Below are 26,089 nucleotides of genomic sequence, written 5' to 3'. Positions count from 1 at the left end.
GAGGCATATACTCGGTCCTTCCAGAGGTGACCACACCTTATGCTGCACGCCACTTAATTTTTTAAAGATTTTTGGCACCGAACCTTTACAAAGAACTTTCTCAGGTTCTTTTAGATTTTATCCTCAAGATTAGCCTGTATGCAGACAGATATTATTATCGCTTAACAGCAGAAAACCGTAGCACAAGGAAGTGAAATGACTAAAGTCATACAGGTAGTTAATTAGGGCAGGGAGATTATAAGCTCCTGACCCCAGCCTGGGGTTCTTATTTCAGAAGCACGTCTTGTCTTGGTTGAATCTCCTCCATTAAACCCCTATGTTCCTTTACTGAGGGCCTCCCTGACAAAGTCTGGGCTACATAGCTAAATGAGTGTGACTGCCCAGTCATCTATTCATTTCACAGTATGAGACTGTCTTCCATGTACAAACCTCAAAGAAGAGGTACAGGCTTTGGTACAGGAGACCCTTGAAGAAGAGAAGAGTGAGCTTAAGCTAAAGTGGGATTAGGACTCTCCCAGGTTCAGCTGAGCAGCCAGAGCAACATGAAGAAGCTCTACTTACTTCCTTCTGCTGCACCCCCACCCTCAGAGATGTGCACACCCATGCTCCCCTCCCTCCCCAGACTCCAGCAACCTCAGGAGCCCAGGTACACGTGCTTGCACAGAGGAATCCCCATGCATCCCACGTTCACGGGTAAAAGACAATCAGAGTCAAGGGACCTCAGCTCCAGTCCTGGGTCTGTCACTAATTAAATTAGTTGTGTGACTTCGGGCAAGTCAGAGACTCTAGTCCTCAGTTTATTCAGCTATAAAAGAAACCTGTGGGGAAAAAAGGACCTCATGTTCTGGATCATGGGCCTGGGTTGCTTACCTTTATCTGCCTACGGATGAGGTCTCTAGTTATGTTGACTTTTGCCATCTTCTCTTAATGGGTTCAACAGAAGGACGCTATAGAAGTATCTTCAGGACCCTTGAGCATTCCAGCCAAGCCCAGGTCCACAAGACACACATTTAATTACCTGGGGGAAGAAAAATCATCAAACCTTGGGGGATGGGGAAAGGTGGCTTTGGAGCCCTGATTCCACCCCTAAAATACCGCACCAGCCCATCCAGTAAACTGGCTATTGCCTGTGATTTACGACATGGTGCGCTGGCCCTGCTCCATAGTGCTGAAGAACCTCTGGAGGGTCAAAGGGGCAGGGGAGAGACAGTGATTCACAGCCACAGGAAATACTGGAACAAACACTGAAGGAGCCGTGTGTGCTTCTCCAGAAAATGGGTGTGTGTGTGTGTCTGTGTGTGACTATGAGTATGAAGGAAGATGGAAACACATCCTGAAAGGACGAACAAGGCATACAGCGAGAAAGATGTCAAGTTTCACTTGCTCAGTATCTGTCTGTGGCCACCAGTCTGTAACTTTTAATTATGCTTCAAAATCCCTGACCTTCAGCTTAGCTCTCCCCCAAACCAAATCAGTATCACAGACAGAACATTCAACTTTCCAACAGATTCACAGAGTCAAAGAGTGGAGAGGGAATTTAATGGTGACCAGTCCAACTCTAAGAAAACCTTCTTTAGTATCCTGACAGGTAGACTTTCATACTTGGAACCTCTTGAAGCAAACTATTTCTTTGTTATACAACTCTGACAGAGAAACCATTTCTGATAATTTACCATTAAGAAAGCACAAAATATGAGAAAAAAGTTCCACACTGAAGCACACTCATCACAGAGTTTGGAAGAGCAAAATAAATAAATAAAGCCACCCAGGTTTCCAATGATAGAGGAACAGCTAAATAATGGATAGCCATATGATATTAGAAAGGCTACTTGTGAAAGAAAAATGTTTATATCACAATGCCTGTATTTTCTTTTGCAATAAACACTATCATCACAGCTATGTTTAGAAAAGGAAATATAAAAAATAATTGCCATCTTTAGATAATAAATAGTATGACTGACTTTTTCCTTCTACTTTTTGATGTTTTCAATTTTTTTCTATACAACCACATTAATTTTACAATCAGAAAAAAAAAAACAGCTAGAGAAAATATACCCACAAAATTTTAAAAGCAAGTTCTGCCTGTTGTTATGCCCACTTTTTGGTCCTGTTTCTACCTCTGGAGTCACACAGGAGGTCCAGCCTTTCTTTTCCATTATGGCCCTATGACAATGGCTTAGGGACCCATCAGGCCTCTCTGCTAACCCTCCTGAGTCAGCAGGACCCCCTGAAGCCACTTCTGGATCTCCTGGCCTGGGCTTTCCTCCTGCTGGCCTCCTGGAGATCCCTTGTACACCATCCTAAAACCAAACATTCCCCACCTGAGCTGTGAGCAGACTCCTTCCCCTCCTCTTGGCATTTAACCACAAAAGGAGACTCCATTTATAAACACTATGTTATCAGAGATTGCTTTTTCCCCTTTAGTGCTAGGCACACAGTAGGACCAAAAAAAAAAAAAAAACTTGCTGCCTGATTAGATGCTCCCATTCAGCTTGAATTCTTTGGGGCCTATGTCTCCATGGTCTATTTTGGGATTACAAGCTCTTAAAAGGGCAAGAACCTTCCCTTAGAATGTGGAAGCAAACCAGCACTGCATCTCAGTAAGCACTACCAGGGATATATGGAAGTCATGGGCACTACCTAGGATCACAAGACCTACAAGCACCAAGAACATACAGGGATGCCATTGTAAGAACTACAATTCTGTGATTTTGAACAAACTGACATCAATTAAGCACTGGCCTGCAACTGTGTTTATGACTCTGATTTGTGTTATAACAGTCAAAGCCAAAATATTAACAGTAATTGCCCCCACAGTCACCATGAATATGAGATGGGGCTTATCACAATGGAAAACACCAAAGTCAGTGAGTATATCTGATATAAAGTAAGACCAGCCATGCGGCCTTGGTCAAGTCTCTTAATTTCTCTAAGTAGGCACTCATTCCTGTGACTCACAGGCACAGCAAGCATTGAAACAAACAGTGAAGGGCCATGCATGCTTCACCAGAAGAAGGCTCACTTTTTCCTCCCAACACCCTTTTCCTCAGAAGGTTACTGGGAAGGTCAAATAAAATAATGTAAGTATAAAGCCTTTTCCCTAATTTTATTTTGAAAGGAACACAAATACTTGTATCTGCTAAGAACTACTACGTTGCCAAATATTATGTACTTACTATGTGCCGAGAATTATGTTAAGTGCTTTATATTTATTTATCCATTCATTTATTCATTCAACAGTGAGCACAAGAAGCTTCTACTATATGCCAGGTACTATTCCAGACCTAGGAGACATAGCAGTGAACAGAAAAGATAAACTCCTTATTCTCAGGGTACCTATATTCTAGCAAGAGGGGACAGATAACAAATAATAACACAAATAAAATAAGACTATATCCAGTAGCGAAAAGTGCTATGATGAAAATAAAACAAGCTATCAGAGAGTGACTGATGAGCTACTTTTAGACTTGAGGTTAAAAATGATATAGTGCGTTTTGGAGTTGTCTGGCTGCTCAGCATGTGAACTTCCTTCCTGTATTTTGGGAATTTCCCATCTGATGAGTCTGGTGGGAATTAGAGAGCCCTCTCACTATGAAGTGAGAATGGTGGAGACAAGATTCTCTTTCTGAGGCTCTCCTATACCTAGTGTGTGTGCGTATGGCCCAGGCTATGTCAACAGATACGTGAGCCCCAGACCTTAATTGAGATCTGCTGTCAAAGGATCAGAGGACCATGGAGAGTCCATGCTGGCAGGAAGGGGTGCTATAGTTGCCATTAAGGTCTAGTCAGCTGGTGGTGGTGTAAGCTATGTAAAGGGCAGCAATGATCTCATGGACTGGTTCTGTGAGTAATTTTGGCTGTGGGTCCTGGCTGGTAACTAATTTCCCTTGTTCTAGCCCATTCTTCAAGTCTGGCTTCGTAGCCTTCCTTGATATTTTGTTGAGTTTCTTTAATATCTTTTTAAGAATCATCTAGAATTGGTTTCTGTTGCTGACAGCTACAAATCCAGTCTGATACAGAGGAGTTCTTTGAGAAGATGAGATTTAAGCTGAAGTGTGAATGGCAAGAAGTCATAAAGATCTAGGGGGATACAATTCTGAGAAGGGAGACAACCAGTGCTAAGATCAGCTCAAAAGCTTGTATGGTAGATGCTGGTCTTATCTTCACTGAACACACAAGGAGACAGATATGAAACAATTCCCATGTCACATAGCTGATAAACTGGAGACACAACAGGGACCCAAACCCAAAACTGTGTACACTCTTAACCTCTATGTATACATAAATAAATTACTCCAGACTGCAATTTCCTAGAGTAATGATCACCACAAGAATCCCCAAGTGAAAGTCGTTCAGTCGTGCCCGACTCTGCGACCCCATGGACTGTATAGGGGTCATAAATGAATAGGGGTAAATGAATTCTCCAGACCAGAATACTAGAGTAGGAAGTCTTTCCCTTCTACAGGGGATCTTCCCAACCCAGGGATCAAATCCAGGTCTCCTGCATTGCAGGCAGATTCTTTACCAGCTGAGCCACAAGTGAAGCCCAAGAATACTGCAGTGGGTAGCTTATCCCTTCTCCAGCGGATCTTCCCGGTCCAGGAATAGAACCGGGGTCTCCTGCATTGCAGGCAGATTCTTACCAACTGAGCTATCAGGGAATCCCCAAAAGAGTCAAATAAATTGTCATTATTCATTCACTAATTTTCTTAAAACATAAACTGAATTTTTACCAAGCACCCAGCACTGTGCTAGTCATGAGGGAATAGTGAAGATGAAAAGATACAGTACCTATGCTAAGAAGCAAAGAATCAAAAGGCAAGGGACTTTAGGGAGTTCCCTGGTGGTCCAGCAGTTAGGACTCGGTGTTTTCACTGCCAAGGGCATGCGTTCAGTCCCTGTTGGGGGAACTAAAATTCCACAAGCCACAAGGAACTCCAGCTGATATTGGTGTGTGGCTTGGAAATACTAAAAGGAACAAGAAGAGTAAAACCAGAGAAACTCGGTAAGCAAAAATCACTGCCATTCAGGTAAATGGTAAAATGGAAACTGAGATTTAAAACAGTATCAGACTGGCAGGCAGAGGTTTAAGACCCAAAATGTCAAATTTAACACAATTACTGCTCAGGTGGTATTTTGGTAAACAGTTCCATTCCCATCCTGAGAAGAAATGATAGCACACTGGCAGAGAGCTCATTTTGTAACACAGCCCACCCTCTCCTCTTCACAAACTTTTAGAGGCAGACAAGCATAAGTGGGAACACTTCTAAGTAGAGATCATTTAAAAGGCTCACCTCAGGAGAGAAATACACTCAAATGTACAGAGGGCATAACTAGTTTCATACTTCTCAAATACAAATAATCAGAGCAATAAATAAAAGTTATATAAATATGAGATTCAATCATGGTCAAATTTTAAAAGCATTATTTTAAGGAAGGTTCAGAAATAGTCAATTCTACAGAGTAAAGAACTCATAGACATGAAATGATATGAATGAAATATTGAAATTGGCAAAAGGAAGTTACGTGTGTGTGTGTGTGTGTGTGTGTGTGTGATTAAACACTAGAAAAGTGTTTAATTCAAGAGAATTTCTATCTCTGGTGCAGTATGTGAATTACATAATATTCAGTTCTGTTGAGGGGTAAAAAGACCAAACTAAGTGACTTCAAGAATCCATAAAGTAACAATTTCAGTGTCTACTTTGCCAGGTTCTGTGCTAGACTAAGAGCTCACAATGTAGTCATAGTTACTTGAGTATCAAAGGCACCCAGGCCATAATCAGAGCTCCAAAGAGAGACTGAAGAAGGCTAACTTTTAGTCAAATGATCAAAATGAATAGCTAGGACAGTAAATTCAGAAGGAACAACATGGAATAATAAATTAAATCTTATTATACTCATTTATTCACACATCTAAACATGTAACAGTAGAACTAGGCAGACTCCTGGGAAATCACTAATGAAGAATGAAGAGTTTAACAGTCGACACGCAACTTTTTTTTTGGCTGCACCACATGGCTTGTGGGAATTTAGCTTCCCAACCAGGGACTGAACTGAGGCCATCACAGTGAAAGGGATGAGTCCTAACCACCAGGGAACTCCCAGACAACAAGAAACTTTAATGTATCTTCTTCATCCTAAGGATAGCACAGTTAATAAATAAACTCTGATTTTCACACTTAAAGCTCTCATAACATTGAGGGCTAATTTTCTGGTAGAACATGAAAGTTCAAGAAAACGTTCTCCAGCTAGAATACAAAGATTTAGGAGTGGTATTTACTTGTAATTTAAGATACTACAGGCAAACTCCAGCTGATATTCAATGGAAAAAAGGAAGAAGGAAGCCAGTTTTTGTGAATCAGGAATATAAGAAATATAGAAACACCTAAGGCACAGAGGAAAACATATGACTTAATGTTATAAAGAAAACATGAGCTGCTATGTAGATGTTGTATCTTCCAAAGGGTATTCTGTTCCTGGAGCTCTAAAACACCTAGAACTTAACACCATCACTTCCACAGACTTCTAACTTAGGCTACTGGGAAACTTTCTTCAAAGGGCCTATGTCTGTTACAGTTAAAGGAAGCTAATAAAATTCAGTTTGGAGGACTTAAACTCATACTTCATAATGCAAGTGTTAGTCACTCAGTCATGTCCGACTCTGTGCAACCCGATGGACTGTAGCCTGCCAGGCTCCTCTGTCCATGGGATTCTCCAGGCAAGAATATTGGAGTGGGCTACCATTTCCTTCTCCAGGGTCATAATGCAAAGGGTACCAGTAATATAACAGCTTAAGGTTAACAAACCCTAGAACAAAGTACACCTGGAGAAGATTACTCATCTGGAACCAAGGATTAAATGGTAATATGCAAACATGAGAAACCACCCATTTTAGGTGTGCCATAGTCCTTGTTTGGGCTCTGGTTAATGTAGCAGAAAGAGAAGCAGACTTAAAATACGTAGGCACCTGGGCCTGAATTTCAGCCTCTGGTTGGGCAAGTTACTTAATCTTTCCGAGTTTCAATTTGCTCACTTGTAAAAGAGGGATGCTAACCTCCTTCAATGGATCATTGTGAGGAATAAATGATGAAGTATGTATAAAAGTGCAAAATATATACCTGGATCATGCTGCTGCTGCTGCTGCTAAGTCGCTTCAGTCGTGTACAAATCTGTGCGACCCCAGAGACGCAGCCCACCAGGCTCCCCCATCCCTGGGATTCTCCAGGCAAGAACACTGGAGTGGGTAGCCACTTCCTTCTCCAATACCTGGATCATAGTGGGGCTTAATAAATGATTAAATGAAGGCTTAGTTGGACACGACTGAAGTAACTTAGCGGCAGCAGCAGTAGTGAAGTAAAAGTCGCTCAGCTGTGTCCGACCCCATGGACATTCTTCAGGCTAGAATACTGGAGTGGGTAGCTGTTCCCTTCTCCAGGGGAGCTTCCCAAGCCAGGGAGCAAACCCAGGTCTCCCACATTGCAGACAGATTCTTTACCAGCTGAGCCACAAGGGAAGCCCAAGAATACTGGAGTGGGTAGCCTACCCCTTCTCCAGTGGATCTTCCCCATCCAGGAATTGAACTGGGCTCTCCTTCATTGCAGGCAGATTCTTTACCAACTGAGCTATGAGGGAATATATGATAGCCGAACCTAAATTCTAAGACCGGATAACTCCTGTTATCTATGCTCAGTGGCATGGTTACAACATTTCTTCCACATTTCCTTCCCTACCAGAGAGACAAAGCTGACCTTGAGGATTCCATTGTGCGTGGTATGGTGGGGCATAGAGAACAGGATGTCTTTATCACCTCTGCTAGCTTTGAAATACAAGATCAGGAGGAAAAAAGTGACTTTGTTGAAAACAAAGAAATTCTATACAAAACTTGTGTAAGAATGCATATAGTAACATTATTCACAATAGCTAAAAGATAGAAACAACCAAAATGTCCATCAACTGATGAATGGATAAACAAAATGTGGCTTATTCGTACGACAGAATGTTATTTGGTCATAGAAAGGAATGAAGTATTGATTCACGCTGTAACATGGATGAAAACTTGAAGACATTATGCTAAGGGAAAGAAGCCAGTCCCAAAATGCCACATATTGTGTGAATTCATTTATGTGAAATCTCAAGAATAGAAAAAGCTGTAGAGACAGAAAGTAGATTAGTGGTTGTCTACGGTTGAGAGAGAAGATGGGGTGATTGGGGGTGGGGCAGTGATAGCTAAAGGGCATGGTTTTCTTTTGGGGGGGGGTGACGAAAATGTTCCAGAATTAGATGGTTATACAACTGTGACTATATCAAAAAGTAAAGAACTGCACACATTAAAAGCATGGGTTTTATGGTAAGTAAGTTATATCTCAGCTGTAAAGGAGGAAAAGTCCCCAAACCCTTTCTTTGGTTCTCTACCTCAAAATCACAATTTAAGAAAATTTAGTTCTCACCCTTTCCTTCATTTGTCTCCTAACTTGAATAGCAGTTACTTATGTGGCTTCTTTTCCTTAACAGACTAAAAACATCCTGAGGGCCAACTCTATCTATCTGATTCATCTACTGACCCCTCCTAGGTCTCCCAAGGAGTGATGTGAACTTAGCAGGTACCAATATATTAAAACTTGCTGAATGAACAACAGCATGACTGCCTTGCATACAAACAGTGTTTTATACCTATCGCAATGCTTCTGTTCATGCTTTTATTTGAACTTCACAATAGTCTTGAGAAGAAGCTGGAAAGTTCCTATGATCCCCTTTTAACAAGGGGGAACTGAAGCCCACTGCTATGCGGTACTGAGGGAGAGGCACTGAACTGGGATTAGGGTCTTGTGCTCCAGGCCAAGACCTGCCTCTAACTGGCTATGTGACTCTGAGTATGGCATTTCATTCCCTCAGCCTATTTACCCATCTGTAAAATGAGAGGTAGACTGAGATGCACTGCAAAATCCATTTCAATACCATTATCCCAGGACACACTGCTAGGAAGCAGCAGAGTGGAGACTGAACCCTCATCATCTGTACTCTCTTTCCTCTGGTCTTGCTGCCTCCCACTGCAGGGAGGTGCCTCCAGCTGAGTGACAACTGACCGACCTCCCTGTCAACATCCTGAATTATGCAAAAGATATATGCAAGTTTCCTCTCTATTTGCAATGGTTTTCCTACTGGAGCAATCCTATGGGGGGAAAAATGCACTTCCAATGCATAACGGTAATCTGAACTAAAATAATAAAATAAAAAGTTGGCTGCGGAGTCCAACAGACCTCAGGTTCAAATTCCAGTTCTGCCACCTACTTTTTCTGTGACAGTATTTCTAAACCTCAGTTGCCTAATCTATAAAACAGGGATTATAAAGCCCACCTTCACAGAGTGATGAGGAATGGGAGGAAATGCCTGATACCGAGTCTAGCAAATAGTATTTATTGGACATTCTAAGCATTTTACAAGTACAATCTGACAGACCCCTCCTCATAACAGCCCTATGAGACAGGTACTACTATTATTTTCATTTTATAGATGAAGGACTGAGGCATGGAGAAGTTAACTTGCCCAAAGTTACAGTAATTAAATGAAGAGTCAAACTAGATAGTTCATCTCCAGAACCCAGGCTGTTGACCACTAAAAAAGAATTTCTACTACTATCTTTATTTAGACCACATCCAAGCACTCTTTGCCAATAGACACTCTGTCTCTTATTTCTTAGGGTTAGGCTAAGGCATCAAAATCACCTTGACTCTGCTGGTCTCAAACACAAACTTAAAGCTTGCATTTCAGGGTCATGGACTAAGTTGGCACAAGAACATCGGAGAAAGGTGTGGATGGCAGGACAAGCCCATCAGCCAAGCATCACTGGAAAAGTTCTTTTGCCATCTCTGAGGCTCCTGGCTTAAATGATTCCATATGGGGCTGACTGAAGCATTCTCTGGGAAAGGCCATCCTAAGAAATGCTCTACTTTGTGGGAGCTCTGGATGAAAACTCACCTTGATGTCTTCTCTGTCTGTAGAGTTCTCTATCGCCATCTGAGTTTTGTAAAAGATTTTCCTGTTCTCAGAACTTTGCTTTTCAGTGACCATACATACTAATTTATCTGCAGTGTCATAGGGCCACAATTATCTTAAGGTAGTGGAAGGGAAGAGAAACAGAAATGGGAGAGTATTCTGATAACATTATCCTTTCTCACTGAATTCAAGAGCATCTGGTCTTACATTTCACCTTTAACTTGCATCGCCCCCAATCCTGCCACAACTCAATGCACCTCTCATAGGGAAGCCCTTTAAGTTTCGCCCTCTAATTTCACTCCTAGCAGAAAGGTCAAGCAAAACTAAGTTGATCAATTTGGAAATGTTTCCTTTTTGATTCAACTGCAGTTGTGTTACATCCAGATGTCCAGCTCAAGAGGGAACTGGAAGAGCCACTGGCACCCAAACACTCAGGCCTCAACTGATGAAGCTCCCTGACCAGAAACGCCTGACTCCCATTCTGAGAAAGGCTCTCTAAAAGGTTCAAGAATAAACACAGTTTTATGCTTTCCGAAAATAAAATCTGGAGGTTATGAACAAGGACATAATTTTACCAAGGTCCTGATCCTAACACTGCCTCCAAAGAGCTTGTAGATAGCTACCTGGGCAAGGACAGATCCTCCTCTGCCCCCTTCCCCAAGAAAATGGGGTTAATACCTCCCCAGATGGCTACAGGGAGGATTAAGGGTTATCATTCTTTGCATCCAGCTCTGTCACAGCTCTAGCAGTTAGGACCTTGTTCATTCTAAAATGAGACACTAAATATAAACATGCAGCAGTGACCCTTGAATCTGACTCTACAACAGGGTGAGAACTTCCATTCCACACAGCCTCCAACACTGCCTCCCGTACCCCAACCTGCTGGCTGAATCCTCCTCTTATTCAGGCCTCAAGTTTTTAAGGTATTAGTCACTAATGCCACAAAGCCCTTTGTGGAGTCAGCAGCTATTACTAATAGCACCAAGAATGAACCCCAGAACTACTCTCAGGGTTTCCGACAGGCCTGAATTCACCCTGAAGAAACCAAAGTCCCTTCACCCCCAAACCCAGGCCCTTGAGGGGCAATAGATGAGATCTAATGAAAAGCAAATATTACATCAGTGAGTCCTCACAAACCCACTGTAGAGTAGGTGGTCATTTCACAGATCAGAAAAGCATAGCTCTGAGAGAACATGTGATTTACTCCAGGACACGCATCTAAGAAGGTGCACACATAGGATCAAGTATCAGCCCTACTATCACTCCCTGTGTAACCTCCAGCATATCTGTCAACTTTCTGGATCCTCAGTTTCCTCATCTGTAGAGTGGGAATAGCGATAATACTTATCACTAGGACTAAATGAAATATTGGAAGAAAAGTGTCCAGCAAGTACCAGGTACAAAATATTCAATACATATTAGTTTTTTAGGGATCAAAACAATAGGAATTTTATATAATTTTCACATATTAACAGTTTAAAATACTAAAAAAAAGAACTTGTCCAATTAACTACATAAGTGTGAACTCCTTTACCATATCTTTGATAAAAAGTGGCAAAGCCTCTGCTTGAATACTTCCAGTGATGGCTAACTCACTCCTTCACAAGGCAGCCCATTCTGTTTTTAGAAAGCCAAATTCTCTCCTGTCACGCCAACATCTACCCTCTTGGGATTTTCATCCTCTGATCCTAGTGCTGCATTCCAGGATCACACAGAGGAAAGTCCAGTTCCCTTTCCAAGGACAGTTCTGCAAGCATATGTCCCCCAGGCTCTTTGCTCTGGTCCCTTCAGCTCCTGATCCAGTGTCACTGTCCCTGAGGAGACAGAACTAGGTCTCAATTCTGATCCTTTCACTTACTAGTTATGTGGCCTTAAGCAAGTTATTTTACCTCTCTGAACCAGTATCTTCCTATGTATACCAAGAAAAATGATTTTCACCTCACTGGGTAGTCATAAAGTTAAATTAGATAAAAGTAAGAACACTACTGAGCATAGAGTCTGACATATACCAGGCCCTCAATAAATGTCAGTCACTTTTTAGGATGTATTCCAATTAGCAAATATCCCTCACAGTAAATGAGCCAGAATTAAATGTAACACAAGGGACTGGTTTCTGATGGGAACTATCAAGGCTTGGGTTTTTGAAGAGCTTTCTTATTATACAGCTGAGAAGAAAGCACAGCCCAAGAGTTATATGGGTTTGGCAGCCCAAAGATGTGGTGGAGAATCTGGAAAGGTGACGATGAAAGAAGAAAGGAAACAGAATGGATCATTAAACCAGTCGCCCAGAAGAAAAGGTAAGTATCACCACAGTACGTGTTGTCTATGACTCCCTCTCTGAGACCCAGGACTGCACATGCAGGCTATATTCCCTAATTCAAAAAAGAGAGAAGAAAATTAATTAAAGAATAATTAAAGTCACAGTTCTGGATCATCCCAGCAGTTAGCCTCTCCAGAGCTACAGATGTTTAGCAGGGGGCTTCTTCAGTTGTAACCTGCCAGATTCTGAAGCCCAGGTGTGTGAAAATATCCTTCACAGGATGTCTCATGAGTTCTTTCCAGCTCGGAAAGCTGTTTGACAACTTTAAAACTCAAAACTGGCAAATCGTCAATGACATCATCACCACAAGCATTACACATATTCTTTCCTTCAGTGACCCCAAGGGAAGGAGTCCCAGGCACAAATATGAATTGCTGTTCAGCTATTCCTCAAAGTTGACCCAAAGCACTGCTTCTACAAACAGGGATGTAGCTTGAACATAAGTGCCCCCAAACAGATTAAAAGAGGGAATGGCCACTGGACTCCAGAACTGAAGCAGTGTGATCACAAACTGCGGCAGAAAAGGTTGTTTTCCCACCTACTAATGAAACACAACAGCTTGCAATGAAGAAATTCATTGTCAGTCTTAAGACTCGGCCCAAAGAAGCCCTTCTAGTTACTCCTTGGCATGTGACAGAGGATCTAGTTATTACTATACTCAACAGCCAACAATCTCTTTAAAAACAGAAGAATTACAAAGAAGACGCCAGAATTCACATCAAAATAGCCTTAAGTAGTTGCTTCAACTTTTAGGAACTCAAGAAGGACTGCAAGGTACAGAAAAGTTTAGTGAGGCCACTGGGCATACCTGTGCCCTAGGTGGGGATTTCATAATGCCTTTGAGTCAGAAGGTGACCTCAGAATATTCTTCTCAAAACTGTTTCAGGCTTTATTAAAAGTGATGACTTAACTGCCACTTTGCCCTGATCACCTACCCATCTTCAGAAAGAATGGGGAAGCTACAGCCACCCTACCAGGCTTCTAAACTCACTAACTTGAGACGAAAACTTTAAGTTGCTCTACCAGTTAAAGAAAGTCATAGAAGAAAAGGCCTTTGGGCAAAATAGTCAAATTAGGTTGTTAGACATGAGTCGATAAGTCCCGGTATCTCTTTTCTAGAGACCCCGGTGGCACACCTGCAGAGGAGAGCCAGAGGGCACTGGGCAAATTCAACCTGGCTGGCAAGGGGGCGTCTCTGCAGCTTTCAGCAACGAGAATTGGAACCTGCTGGGTCGCAGTCTCTCTCCTACTCCACACTTCCTATTTGCCCTTTGAAGTGGGTACTGAATAGCCAGTTCCCAAGTAAAGGCCTTTTTGTACGGGCGCTACAGTCGCCTGGTGGAAACACCTCGGCAGAGTTTAGTTTGCTGCCAGGATGGGCCACTGAAGGCATCTGCGGCTGCCAGAAGCCTGGTCTGGACACGGGGACGGACACACAGAGAGAGAGGGAGAGAGAGAAACTAAGAGAGAGCAGGAGGTCAGGTCAACGTTGCCCTCTCGGCACTTCCACCTGCCCCCTTCTTCCTGAGACCCGGGCCATATCAGATGTCAAACAAAAACTCCGCAAAAAAGTCCCGTGATGGGACGACTTCCACCTCTCCCTCTGCTGAGGCTACCCGAACTCCCAGAGCCTTCCCCCACCACGTCCCAGCCAGCCCTCCGTCCCCACCATGACCCCGGCCCACTCTGCCCTCCGCCCCGGCGAGGCCTGCCCCTTCTTGGGACACCCCGGCCCCCCTCTACCCCGAGGCGGACGGGCTCAGGCCCCCGGGCCGGCAGGGCTGGGGCCGGCCCAGAGCAGAGGCGGCCCGTGCGCCCAAGGCTGCCGGAGCCGGTCCTCGCCTGGGTGCCCGCGAAGAGCAGGAGGCGGCGGCTACCCGTACCTGTCAGGCCTCTTCCTAGGACCGGTGGCGGCGCAACTTCAGGAGCCCATGTCCGTCCGGGGGGCCCGGCCCCTCTCCCCGGAGGGGGGGCGCGGATCCCGGGGAGGGGGCTGGGGGACCCGGGCTGCTCTAGCCCCTTCCCATGCTCCCCGCCCGGCGCCTGGCCGGGGCCGGACAGCGCCTCCGCCCGCCCCTGCGCACCGCCTCACACCCGCGCTCACACACACACTCACACTCCCTCGCGCGCTCTCACACACGCACTCCCCTCCCTCCTCCTGCTCTGTTTATCTCCTCCAGCTGTCTGGGGACCCAGGAGAAGCCCAGCACCGCGCCTGCGCCACGCAGTCTCCGCCCCCGCCCCGCGCCTCACAGCCAGCGGCTACGCTACGGAGACAGCGCCCGGCAGTTTCCAGAATGGCGATCAGGGGCCCCCCCCACACACCCTCCACTCCCCGCGCCCGGTCAACGTCTGCTGCCGGCGGCGCCCACTAACCTGCTAGTGGGGGAGCCCCGCACAGCCGCGGCCAATCCGCTTCGCCGCTCGCCAGACCGGCAGCCAGTGGGCGGGCGGAAAAGCTGGGCTAGGCCCTGGGGCATCCTGGGAGTCGTAGTTTTTCTCCATCGAAGAACTCCCGCAGCGCGGGCTCACCCCGCCCAGTTGCCATTAGTTACCCGGACGCGCCTTCTATCCTATATCCACGTAAAATGCTCCCTGCTGTCACTTTTGGGACACTCCCCTCACCCACTGCCCCCAGAGGCCGACACAGTTTCGCAACAGCCTTCTCAAGACTTCCTCAGAGCCCCTTAATTGCGGGACCCGTCAAGGCTTGGGGCCCCAGGTCCTCCCCAAGAGCCAACTCTCGGCTCACTCCATCCTATTCTTGGGAGCTGAGCAGCGGCACATTCCTCACCGTTGTCTCCCCGCCTGAAGGAGGAGGATAAAAGGTAATCAGCCTACACCGGGTGGCCTGGAGGGGAGCCAGCCGTACACACACTCTTGGAAACCCTCAGTCTGTTGGGAGAGACAAGATGCATCTGAGATCGGTGGAAGTACTGCTGTTCCCACCTCTGAGAGGCGGTTCCACCCTTGTGGAGTCCCAAGTCTGACGGAGGAGTCACTTCCTCTCGATAAGGAAGCTCCCAAGGTCACAAGGGAGTCATTTTGCCTAACTTATGAAGGTAGAGACCGGGCCCCACCCACGAGGAGCCTCCAGTCAGAAAAAGAAGACAAGGTCATCTTCCAAGAAAGGAAACATAGCTCACCCGTAGGGTGCCCTCTGTCAGACAATAACAATAATGTGCTTTTGCTGAGCATTTGCTTACTATGTCAGCACTGTAGTGAGTACAGTTCCTTGAAAAGTGAAAGTTAGTCGCACAGTTGTGTCCAACTCTTTGGGATCCCATGGACTGTGGCCCACCAGGTCCTCCATCCATGGAATTCCTCAGACAAGAGTACTGGAGTGGGTTGCCATTTCCTTCTCCAGGGGATCTTCCTGACCCAGGGATAGAACCTCGGACTCCTGCATTGCAGGGTATTCTTTATCAATTGAGCTACTAAGGAAGATGCTATTCCTTATATAGGTACTATTACTGTATCTGTTCTGCAGTAGAGGAAACTGAGGCATAAAAAAGTTAAAAGCAATTTGGCCAGGGTCACATGGATGATAAAGAACCAATCTGCTGAGAGTCTAAACTTTTGAACAGTACCTGTCCCTCCAGTGAGAACCAGGCAGCACTTGTCCTCAGGAAGAACTGTATATAAATATTTAGCATTTATAGTGTTTGCCCCGTGTTTATTACTCCATGAGTTGCTTGTTTTGTCCTGCTTCTGCTCATATCAAGAGCTGAATTAGTCTGTGAGCTCCCTAAGTGCAATTTCTCCCCATTTGGAGGCATTAAAGCCTGCCATTGTCAGTTCAGCTTTGTGCAATGTCTTTATCCTAAAGATGTTGTGAATCATTCCTCCTGATCTCTTACAGACAGATGTTTCACCAAACTTAAAAAAGTATAGGGGACTTCCCTGGCAGTCCAGTGGTTAAGACTCTGCGCTTCCAATGCAAGGGGCACGGGTTCAGTCCCTGGTTGGGGAACTAAGTTCCTGCATGCTGGATGGTGTGACCAAGATAATATAAAAATAAATAAATACTTTAAATAAAAAATTATAAACTTCGAGACTGGGATAAAGCTTTGAGATCACCTATGTATAGCTCCAGGCTGTACATAGGCTGAAGGTGCAGGCTGAAACACTAGGTCAATTCAAATGAATAATGGCTAACATTTATTGAACATTTACCATGGGAGATAAGTACTTATCAGTGAATTAAGCAATACTGTCATGAATCATAGCTAGTTGGAATTAAGACCCAGCTTATTTGAGTCCAGAACCCCCATATTAAACCCTGTTCTATGCTGGCAATATCAGAGGATCTTAGAAATACTGATAGAGAAGTATGGTTGATGTTTCTGTGACTCTTAGCACAGTATTTTGCAGAGAGCAGACATTCAGTAAGTATTTGTTGTCGGTTGTTTTGTTGATAGGGAGTTGATGATAGCAAGAAGAATATTAATAATAGCTACATCTATTATATATTATTTTCTATTAGGAGCTCACTTGTTCTCTCATGCACTCTTTTTCTTTTCTACATCTATGAATATATATGTGTATATGACAGGTTTATATATTGCACACGTATACATATATACATACATGTATCCATGTCCACATATACATGTGTACACATAGATACATACATATCACATATATACATACATATATACATGTATCTTTGTATACACACATGTATACATTCACACACACCCTAACTCATTTGATCTTCACAACAACATTATGAGGTAGGTATTATTCTTACTCTCATTTTACATAGAAGAAACAGACTCACAGGGGAGTTCAGTTCAGATGAGACCCCTCCCAGCCATAGGTGTTTTCAGATCAATTTAAGAGAGAACTTTCTAACCACTAGAGTTGGGCTACTTTGGGAGGTTTGGAGCTCTCTGTCTTTGGTAATATTCATGTATAGGATATATTATATAGTCATCTGTTCAGGATACTCTAGAAAGAATTACTTTATTGCATGCTGCTGCTGCTGCTAAGTCGCTTCAGTCGTGTCTGACTCTGTGCGACCCCATAGATGGCAGCCTACCAGGCTCCTCTGTCCATGGGATTTTCCAGGCAAGAGTACTGGAGTGGGATGCCATTGCCTTCTCTGACTTTATTGTATAGATATTAAATTATATGACCAATTCTAATATTTTCTGATTTGACTTTTGGAAGTAGACAAAGATTACACAAATATAACTTATAGTAGTGAATGCAGCGATGATGCCCCAGCTGATCAGCTCTATAGAGGTAGTCACTGACACCACTATTTTCATGTCCTGATTGGACTCTGGGACAAAAGGGGATGTAGTCAACATGAAATTAAAGATGCTCATTAAAGCATTAAAGATGCTCATATTTTACAACCCAGCAATGCAACTTCTGATATATTTTTTTACAAATTTAAAAAGAACACCACTTTTCCCCCCCGCAACTCGAGACATGTTGGATCTGACCAGGGATTGAACCTGCATCCCCTGCACTGGAAACACGGGGTCTTAACCCCTGGTGACTGTGCGTTTACTTGCACTGGCTCTTTTCGACCCTACAGACTGTAGCCCACCAGGCTCCTCTGTCTGTAGGATTTTCCAGACAAGAATACTTGAGTGGGTTGCCATTTACTCTTCCAGGGAATCTTTCAGACCCAGGGGTCAAGCCTGTGTCTCCAGCATTGCAGGCGGACTCTCTAATGCTGAGCCATCAGGGGCTTCCCGGGTGTGTCAGTGGTAAAAAATCTGCCTGCCAATGCAGGGTAAGCAAGTTCAATCCCTGATCATGAAGTACTACACAATCCAATTCACTGATTCACATGCTAACAAGATAGAGAAATCTTAAAAGCATAATAATTGAGTGGAAAAAAGGAAGTTGAAAAAGATCCATTCAGTATGATATTGATGTAAAACGTAACACAAAAATACCACATGTTATAGATGCTTGCTGCTGCTACTGCTGCTAAGTCACTTCAGTCGTGTCTGACTCTGTGCAACCCCATAGACAGCAGCCAACCAGGCTCCCCCGTCCCTGGGATTCTCCAGGCAAGAACACTGGAGTGGGTTGCCATTTCCTTCTCCAATGCATGAAAGTGAAAAGTGAAAGTGAAGTCGCTCAGTCGTGTCCGACCCTCAGCGACCCCATGGACTGCAGCCTTCCAGGCTCCTCCATCCATAGGATTTTCCAGGCAAGAGTACTGGAGTGGGGTGCCATAGATGCTTACATATGAAATAAAAGTACAAAAAGTTAAATGGGAAAAACACATAGCAATTTGGGGAAAGTGGTTACCTCTGAGGAAAAGGAAGAAAACTGAGATGAACAATGGGATTTGGTTATGCATGCCACGTCATTTCAGTCGTGTCCGACTCTTTGTGACCCTATGGATTATAGCCTGCCAGGCTTCTCTGTCCGTGGGATCCTCTAGGCAAGATTATTCCAGTGGATTGCCATTCCCTCCGTCCTTCAGGAGCACAGGGGATCAAACCTGAGTCTCTTATGCCTCCTGTATTGGCAGGTGGGTTGTTTACCGCTATTGTTACCTGGGAAGCCGGGTTTTGGCTATAGTGCTAACTTATTTCTTAAAAAAGAGGTCAATAGTAAACATAGCAAAATATTAAACATCACTTTTATCTTAGTGGTTATATTATTATCTATATTTTCTGAATGTTTGAAATAGTTTGTAATTGAATATTTTTTAAAAAAATGTACTCCCCATCAGGGGCTTCCCTGGTGGCTCAGACGGTAAAGAATCTGCCCGCAATGCAGGAGACCCAGGTTCGATCCCTGGGTTGGGAAGATCCCCTGGATAAGGAAATGGCAACCCACTCCAGTATTCTTGCCTGAAGAATTTCATAGACAGAGGAGCCTGGGGGCTACAGTTCATGGGATCACAAAGAATTGGACATGACTGAGTGACTAACACACTCCCTCCTAGTATTTTCTTTAGGGCTTGTGGTTGCAAAGCCTTTGGGAGTGCCCTCTAGGTCGCTGTGAGAAAATTTCAGACCCACTGATTTCGGTTAGTCCTTTCATTTTACAGAAGAGAAAACTGTGATCTAAAACAGTCTGGTGATTTGCCTAAAGTCACAGACCCTCAAGGGCCCAAACTGTCCACTCCAGTCCAACTAGTCCATCAAGAGTATCCCAAGTCATCTTGAGGACACTGCACCTTTGTTCAAGTTATTCACTCCACTTGGAAGCTTCTTTCTGCTCCCATTTATCTTACTGATCTTCTGTTCCTTCTCTAAAATCCTGCTTAGCGAAACAGAAAGAATTGGCCAATCTCATGCCCCAGACTTGGATCTGAATCTTAGAGTCAACCGAGGCCTAATCTGCTTTCCTGCTTGGCATCCTCAGCTTTCTGCTCAGCCCTTCCCAGGTGAGCAATTCTTCCTCTCACGGGGCAGCACATTTCCTTGTTTGCATTATTCTGATCACTAGAAAGTTCTTTGTAATGAAGTTCTTACTTCCACTTATTTGTCTCAACTCTGTTCTCTGTGGCAACATAGATTTTGTATATTAAGTGAGGTGATATTTACATAAACTGTAAAGTGTCAATTTGATTAGGAGTGATAGTCAAAATGATCCCTTTTTCTCTTAAAAAACCTTTAGGGACTTCCCGATGGTCCAATGACTAAGACGCCTGATTCCAATGCAGGGGGCCTGAGTTTGATCCCTGATCTGGGAATTAGGTCCCACATGCCACAACTCTAAAGGTCCCATGTGCTTGAGTGAAGATCAAAGATCCCATGGGCAGCAACTAAGAACTGGTCCATGCAATTAAATATTTTTTTAAAAAAAGCTTAAATAATGAATACGACTCTCGTGTCCCCACTGAGTCTTCTCTTTCCTAAATGAATTATCTTCATTTTTTTTTTTTTTAATCCAGCCAAAGAAGGGGCAGAGATCGCCACTGATGGGAATGTTCAAGAGAATATCTCAAAGAATTCTATGGTAGGAATTCCCTGATGGCCCAGTGGTTAGGGCTCCATAACCCTAACCCTGTGCAAGCTGAGTGGCACAACGAAAAAAAAAAAAGAATCCTAGATCATTTCCAAAAGAAGCATTCCAGAAATGTCTACCCAAAGATGGCCCCACTAGAATAGCTGGCAGATTAACTGAGACTGTTAGAAGATTAATTGAGATGGTTTTCAGTGGCAAGTAATAAATAACCTGACCAGCAGTGGCTTTAACACTTGAGATTGTTTTCACGCTTAACAAGAAGTCCTGAGGTAGGTGATGGTTGTAATTAGTCCAACTGTTCAACATAATTTTTTTCTATTTTTTCTGCTCCAACGCTCAGTTTTAATTTTTCAGTGTAATAAAATGGCTGCTGCAGCACCAAGCATCATATCTATGTTCAAGACAGGAAGAATGGGGAAAAGGAAACAGCTCGCTGTCTTGTATTAGAAAGCAAAAGTTTTTTAGACGCCTCCAACAGATTTTTGCTTATATCTCACTTGTTGGAACTATGTCTTAGAACTACCTACAAGGTAGGTTTGGAAAAGTCCAGAAAGCAATTATTTAGCATCCCAAGAGGAGGCAAAGGAACAGAGATTAATAAATGGATTTGGGGGCTACCCACTCCAGTGTTCTTGCCTGGAGAATCCCAGGGACGGGGGAGCCTGGTGGGCTGCTGTCTACAGGGTCGCGCAGAATCAGACACGACTGAAGCGACGCAGCAGCAACAGCAGCAGCAGCCAGGAGTATCCACTGTAGAATCTTTCAAGGTGATAGATTTGGGCAGAACTCAGAGTCCAGGAGACAAGCCCAGTTTTGTACAGTTAGACTCTCGGTGGTATCAGGATTCCTGGTATCAATCAAAATTAGGCAATAACTCTTGCAAATCAAACTCACAAAAGATAGATCAAATAGAATTCCAGTGTTTTCAGGGCTTCCCTGGTGGTCGAGGAATTAAGAATCCGCCTGACAATGCAGGAGACCTGGGTTTGATCCTGCATCCCGGAAGATTCCCACATGCTGCAGAGCAACTAAGCCCATGTGCCCCAACTACTAAGTCTGCGCTCTAGAGCATGGGAGCCGCAACTACTGAGCCCAAGGGCTGCAACCACTGAAGCCTGAGAGCTCCCGAGCCCGTGCTCTGTGACAAGAGAGACCACCACAGTGAGAAGGCTGTATAGCACCACTCGAGAGTAGCCCCTAATCTCCGCGACTAGGGAAAAGCCGGAGCAGCAGTGAAGAACAGTACAACCCAGAATGAATAAATAAAAGATCCGCTTGCCAATGCAGGGGACACAGGTTTGATCCCTATGCTTCGAGGCAACTAAGCCCAAGCTCCACAACCACTGAGTCTGTGCTCTAGAGCCTGCAAGCCTCAACTACTGAAGCCTGCACACCTAGAGTCCATGCTCTGGAACAAGAGAAGCCACCTCAATGAGAAGCCCTCGAACCACAACTAGAGAAAGCCCTTGAACAGCAATGAAGACCCAGCGCAGCCAAAACTAAATTGTTTAAAAAAGAGTGGGGGACTTCCCTGGTGGTCTAGTGGCTAAGACTCTGTGTGCCCAATGCAGGGGGTCTGGGTTCGATCCCTGGTCGGGGAATTAGATCTCGAATGTCACAAATAAGACCTGGTGCAGCTAAATAAATATTTTTTTTAAAAAAGAAAGAATTCCAATGTTTTCATATGTAATGAGAAGTAGTTGTTAACCTTGCAGACATAGAACCCAGAAATAGATCTTCACAAATATAGTGAACTGGCCATTGACAAAGGGGTAAAGATTATTCAATGGAGTAAAAGTAATCTTTTTAATAAATACTTCTTGAATTATCGGACATCCACATACAAAAAAAATAAAGAATCTAGATACTGCTCTTACATCTTTCATAAATATTAACTTATAATGGAAATATTAACTTAAGTGTGAAACTATAAGACTTCTAGAAAATAAAAAAAGAGAAAAGTTAAATGACCCTGAGTTGGGTGATGAATTTCCAGGTTAATGAAAGGAAAAACTGGTAACCCAGACTTCATTAAAATTAAAACCATCTGCTCTACGAAAGACACTTAAGAGGTTAAAAGGATAAGCCACAGACTGGGGGGAAATATTTGCAAAAACACCTGTCATGTAATGGACTTGTATTCAAAGCATACGAAGATCTCTTAAAAATCAACAATAAGAAAACAACCCAATTTAAAAATGGACAGAGTTCTGGATATCTCACCAAAGAAGATACATAGGTATCAAATAAGCATATGAAAAGATGCTCAACATCAGATGCCATTTGATAAATGCAACTTACCTATTAGAATGGTTAAAAAAAAAAAAAAACTAACAATACCCAATGCTGGTAAGGATGTGGATGGAGCAACAGTAAATTTCATTCATTGTTGATGGGAATATAAGATGGCATAGCTGCTTTGGAAGACAGTCTGGTGGTTTCCTACAAAGCCAAACTGAGTGTTGGATGCATGTGTGCTAAGTCAATTCAGTTGTGTCCTACCCTTTGCGACCCTATGTAGTCTGCTGCTGCTGCTGCTGCTGCTAAGTTGCTTCAGTTGTGTCCGACCCTGTGCGACCCCATAGACGGCAGCCCACCAGGCTCCCCCGTCCCTGGGATTCTCCAGGCAAGAACACTGGAGTGGGTGGCCATGCCCTCCTCCAGGGGATCTTTCTGAGCCAAGGATCAAACCAGTGTCTCTTAAGTCCCTGGCATTGGCAGATGGGTTCTTTACGACTAGTGCCCTCTGGGAAGCCCTAGACTTAGTCTTACCACCTAGTTATTCACCCAAATGGGCTTCCCTGGTGGCTCAGATGGTAAAGAATCTGCCCGCAATGCAAGAGACCCGAGTTCGATCCCTGATTTGGGAAGATCCCCTGGAGAAGGGAGTGGTTAACCCCTCCAGTATTCTTACATGGAGAATACCACGGACAGAGGAACCTGGAGAGCTAGTCTATGGGGTCACCAAGAGTCGGACATGACTGAGCAACTAACACACACACGTATATTCACCCAAAATGAATTGAAAACTTATGTCCACACAAAAACCTGCACACAGATATTTATAGAAATTTAATTCATAATTGCCAGGAGCTGGAAGTAACCGAGATGTCTTTCTAAAGGTGAGTGTATAAAAAGCTGTGGTAAATCCATACAATGGAATAATAATCAGTGATAAAGGAAATGAACTATTAAGTTACAAAAAGACATGAAGGAAACTTAAATGCATACTACTGAGTGAAAGAAGCCAAGCTACTTATATGATTCCAACTATATGATATGCTAGAAGAGGCAAAACTACAGCAACAGTAAAAAGATGAGTGGTTAGCAGGGGACTTAAAGTGGAACGAAGAAGGGAGGGAGGAAATAGGACGTTTAGGGCAGTGGAACTATTCTATATGATACTGTAAAAGTGGATATATGACATTATGTCTTTATCAAAATGCCTATTGCTATACAGCACAAAAAATGAAGCTTATGTCAAAACTATGGACTGTAAAAAAAAGAAAAACAACTCTGCACTATACTTAATGTATCAATATTGCCTCAATTATAACAAATATGCTACACTAAAGAAAGGTATTAGTATTAAAGGACTGGAAGTAATGGAAAGGGGGAATATGGGCCTTTGTATGATCTGCTAACTTTTCTATAAACCTAAAATTGTTCTAAAAAATAAATAACACTTATTAAAAAATAATAGCAGTGAGGAACTTCCCTGGTGGTCCAGTGGTCAAGAATCTGCCTTGCAATGCAGAGGACATGCTCCGGAACCTGTGCCACAACTAGAGTCCTTGGGCCACAGTGAAGATCCTGTAAGATGCAACTAAGATCCAGCGCAGCTGACTATGAAATACCTTTGGGTAGAATTTTCTTCTTTTTTTTTTTTCCAAATTGCATTTTGATGCTAACAAAGATGGGGAAGGATGGGCAAACTCACAGATCACCCAAATTAAGCAGCAGTCTACAAGGCAGGAGAAGATATTTGCAATATATACAAATGAGAAAGGCTTGTGTTCTGAATATATAAAGAATTACTATAAACCAATTAGAAAAGGACAGACCACCTTTACAATAAAAGGTAAAATAAAAATAGACAAAATGCCTGAAGAGAAGCATACTGAGAAAAAACTCACATGACCATTAAACGAGAAGCTGCTAAACCTCAAGTATCAGGGAAATGCAAATTAAAACTTCATGAGCTTGATTCCTCTTAAATCCTGTTGGGATAAATTCCCGAACTAGCCCCTATTCAGAATCAGCCAGGAGCAGGAGGACATGGAGACAAAGCTGTGGTTGGACTGTGCCTGAAAACTTCAACTTCCCCTTGCAATTTTACATAGAAGAGGCCCAGGAGGAGCTCATGTTTGTCCTCCTGGAGGCCAACCTGCACCGCATTGAGCAAAGGCAGACCACCCCATCCAGCTGAAGAGGGGTGTAGCCACCACAGGCCTGACGCACATCCTTGTCATCAAGTCGTTTGAGTGGAGGCAGTGGCTGTTACACAGAACTGGAGCACTGAGAGCTGGGGCCCCCAAAGCTGGCCCGAGATCCTGTGGCTGGTGTGGAGCCAGCCCTTGATTGCTCCCAATCTGGCCACCTCTGGTCATTGTGCTGGACCCACTGGGCTGGTTTTTGTCCACCTCTCTTAGGCCTTCTCAGGCTTGCCCCCACCGAATATTTGGTTTTAGATGTCTTTAGACTTTGCTTTATTAGGAAGAAGATTTTGCTCTCCCCTGGGCAGTTAAGAGGTGAGGGGAAGTTTTGGCTTATGCATTGGTGAGAAGGGCATTGATACAAGGTTGAATCTGTGGTTCAGTCTTGTCCCTCCCTGTGGCTCAGCTGGTAAAGAATCTGCCTGCAATGCGGGAGACCTGGGTTTGATTCCTGGGTTGGGAAGATCCCCTGGAGAAGGGAAGGGCTATCCGTTCCAGTATTCTAGCCTGGAGAATTCCAAGGGGGTCGCAAAGAGTCGGACAGGACTGAGCGACTTATACTTTCGCTTGTCCCTCAAAAGCCTTCTAGGCACATGTCTGAGAGACATGTAAGCCTCTTGGGTGTAACAAAGTGGTCTACCAGCAAAGATCCTGTAAAATAAATGACTCCCCAAATCCCCAAAACCAAAAATCTTCATCAGATCTCACTACTCACCCTTAAAATGGTTAATTTAAATTACTGATGTTAGCAAGTTGTTTTTTTTTTTTTTTTTCCGGCCAAGCCAAGGCTTGCAGGATCTTAGTTCCTAACTGGAAATCCCAAAACAGGGATCAAATCCTTGCTCCCTGCAGTGCAAGTGTGAGGTCCTCAGGGAATTCTTGATGTTACCAAGTTTTGGTGACAGTGTGAATCAACTGGAAACTCATTCATTATTGGTACGAATGTAAAATGGTACAACCATTGTGGAAATTGATTTTGAAAATATCAATTAAAGCTGAATGTATACTCAAATCCTCCACTCTACGTGGATCGTGAACATATAAGCATAGTTTATGCACAAGAATATTTATAGCAGATAACAGAATCATAACCGAAAAGTGGAAACAACCCAAATGGTCATCAATAGTAAAATGGATGTATTTATACAGTAGAATACTATTGATATATAGCAAGGAGAAGGAGCAAACCACTATCACAAGCAACAACCTAGATGAATCTCATGAACATAACACTGTAGAAAGAAGCCCAGCGTGCAGTAAAATTCCATTTAAAATTTATTCAGGTTAATATATCTAGATCTAGCTCATTTAATAGCTATGTATTTTGCCACTAAATAAACTATATTGTTGTTTAACCATTCCTATATTGGTAGGCATTTAGGATATT

At 43.6% G+C, this 26,089-nt stretch overlaps 1 protein-coding gene across 2 annotated transcripts in view; it reads right to left on the bottom strand.

Moving 5' to 3' along the window:
- WDTC1 (WD and tetratricopeptide repeats 1) overlaps positions 1-14,623 on the bottom strand; it is a 63,049-nt gene extending 48,426 nt beyond the window's left edge. For both annotated transcript variants that reach the window (XM_018056637.1, XM_018056645.1), the window contains exons 1-2: positions 14,197-14,623; positions 871-1,018 (exon numbers count right to left, since the gene is read on the bottom strand). In XM_018056637.1, coding sequence (XP_017912126.1) covers positions 871-918 — 48 coding nt within the window. In that variant the 5' untranslated portion in view covers positions 919-1,018; positions 14,197-14,623. The remainder of the gene's footprint in view (positions 1-870; positions 1,019-14,196) is intronic.

Source organism: Capra hircus, chromosome 2 (assembly GCF_001704415.2).
Source record: "Capra hircus breed San Clemente chromosome 2, ASM170441v1, whole genome shotgun sequence".
NCBI classification, from domain to species: Eukaryota; Metazoa; Chordata; class Mammalia; order Artiodactyla; family Bovidae; genus Capra; species Capra hircus.
Note: the sequence above shows the minus strand (reverse complement) of the source record. Positions and strands in the feature narration are given on the sequence as shown.